The sequence below is a fragment of the Corvus brachyrhynchos genome, unplaced genomic scaffold, assembly GCF_000691975.1.
Source record: "Corvus brachyrhynchos isolate BGI_N302 unplaced genomic scaffold, ASM69197v1 scaffold99, whole genome shotgun sequence".
NCBI classification, from domain to species: Eukaryota; Metazoa; Chordata; class Aves; order Passeriformes; family Corvidae; genus Corvus; species Corvus brachyrhynchos.
Genome location: NW_008239778.1, coordinates 74,865 through 75,453, shown reverse-complemented (window position 1 = coordinate 75,453; position 589 = coordinate 74,865). Strand labels below are relative to the sequence as shown.

Below are 589 nucleotides of genomic sequence, written 5' to 3'. Positions count from 1 at the left end.
TTGGCAAGGTCTGCCCCATCCTTCTTGTCCTGGGCACAGCGCTCCCACAGCCCATCCAGACCTGCGGGGCAGCGTGTCAGCCCCACAGCCCCAAACCCCACTGCCCCAAACCCCACAGCCCCTGCTACACCTACCCTGCGTGGTGGTCTCGCCATCAGTCCCGGCCAGAGGAACAACACCCTTGTCCACCTGTGGAATGAGGGGAAGGTGGTGCTGAGCCCCACCAGCACCCTCCAAGCACCCTCAGCACCCCACAGACCCACCGGGCACACCCCACACCTTGATGCCCACGACGATGCCCTTGTCCTTGATCATCTGCACGAAGGGGGTGCCGTCATCAGCCTTCTGGTACATGGTCTCGTGGAAGAAGATGACGCCCCCGATGCATTTCTTCACCCGGCTGTCGGCGCTGAAGAGGATCTGGCGGTACAGCCGGCGGTTCTCCTCCGTGTTCTCCACCCCGATCTGGTTGAGGCGCTTGGCCATGCTCCCTGCGGGCACCCAGCACCCTCGTCAGCCTCCACCCAGCGTGGGGAAAAGGGGTGGCGGGACACATTTCCCCCCCCAAAACTGACCTACGGACTCATCG

At 63.7% G+C, this 589-nt stretch overlaps 2 protein-coding genes across 2 annotated transcripts in view; both read right to left on the bottom strand.

Moving 5' to 3' along the window:
- The window catches only part of ALDOC (aldolase, fructose-bisphosphate C), a gene marked incomplete at both ends in the record, with an annotated part of 3,023 nt that extends 2,435 nt beyond the window's left edge, over positions 1-588 (bottom strand). Inside the window, 3 exons of the mRNA XM_017742938.1 lie at positions 135-189; positions 280-491; positions 576-588. Coding sequence (XP_017598427.1) covers positions 135-189; positions 280-491; positions 576-588 — 280 coding nt within the window. The remainder of the gene's footprint in view (positions 1-134; positions 190-279; positions 492-575) is intronic.
- PIGS (phosphatidylinositol glycan anchor biosynthesis class S) overlaps positions 1-589 on the bottom strand; it is an 11,149-nt gene that overhangs the window by 7,546 nt on the left and 3,014 nt on the right. The window lies entirely within an intron of this gene.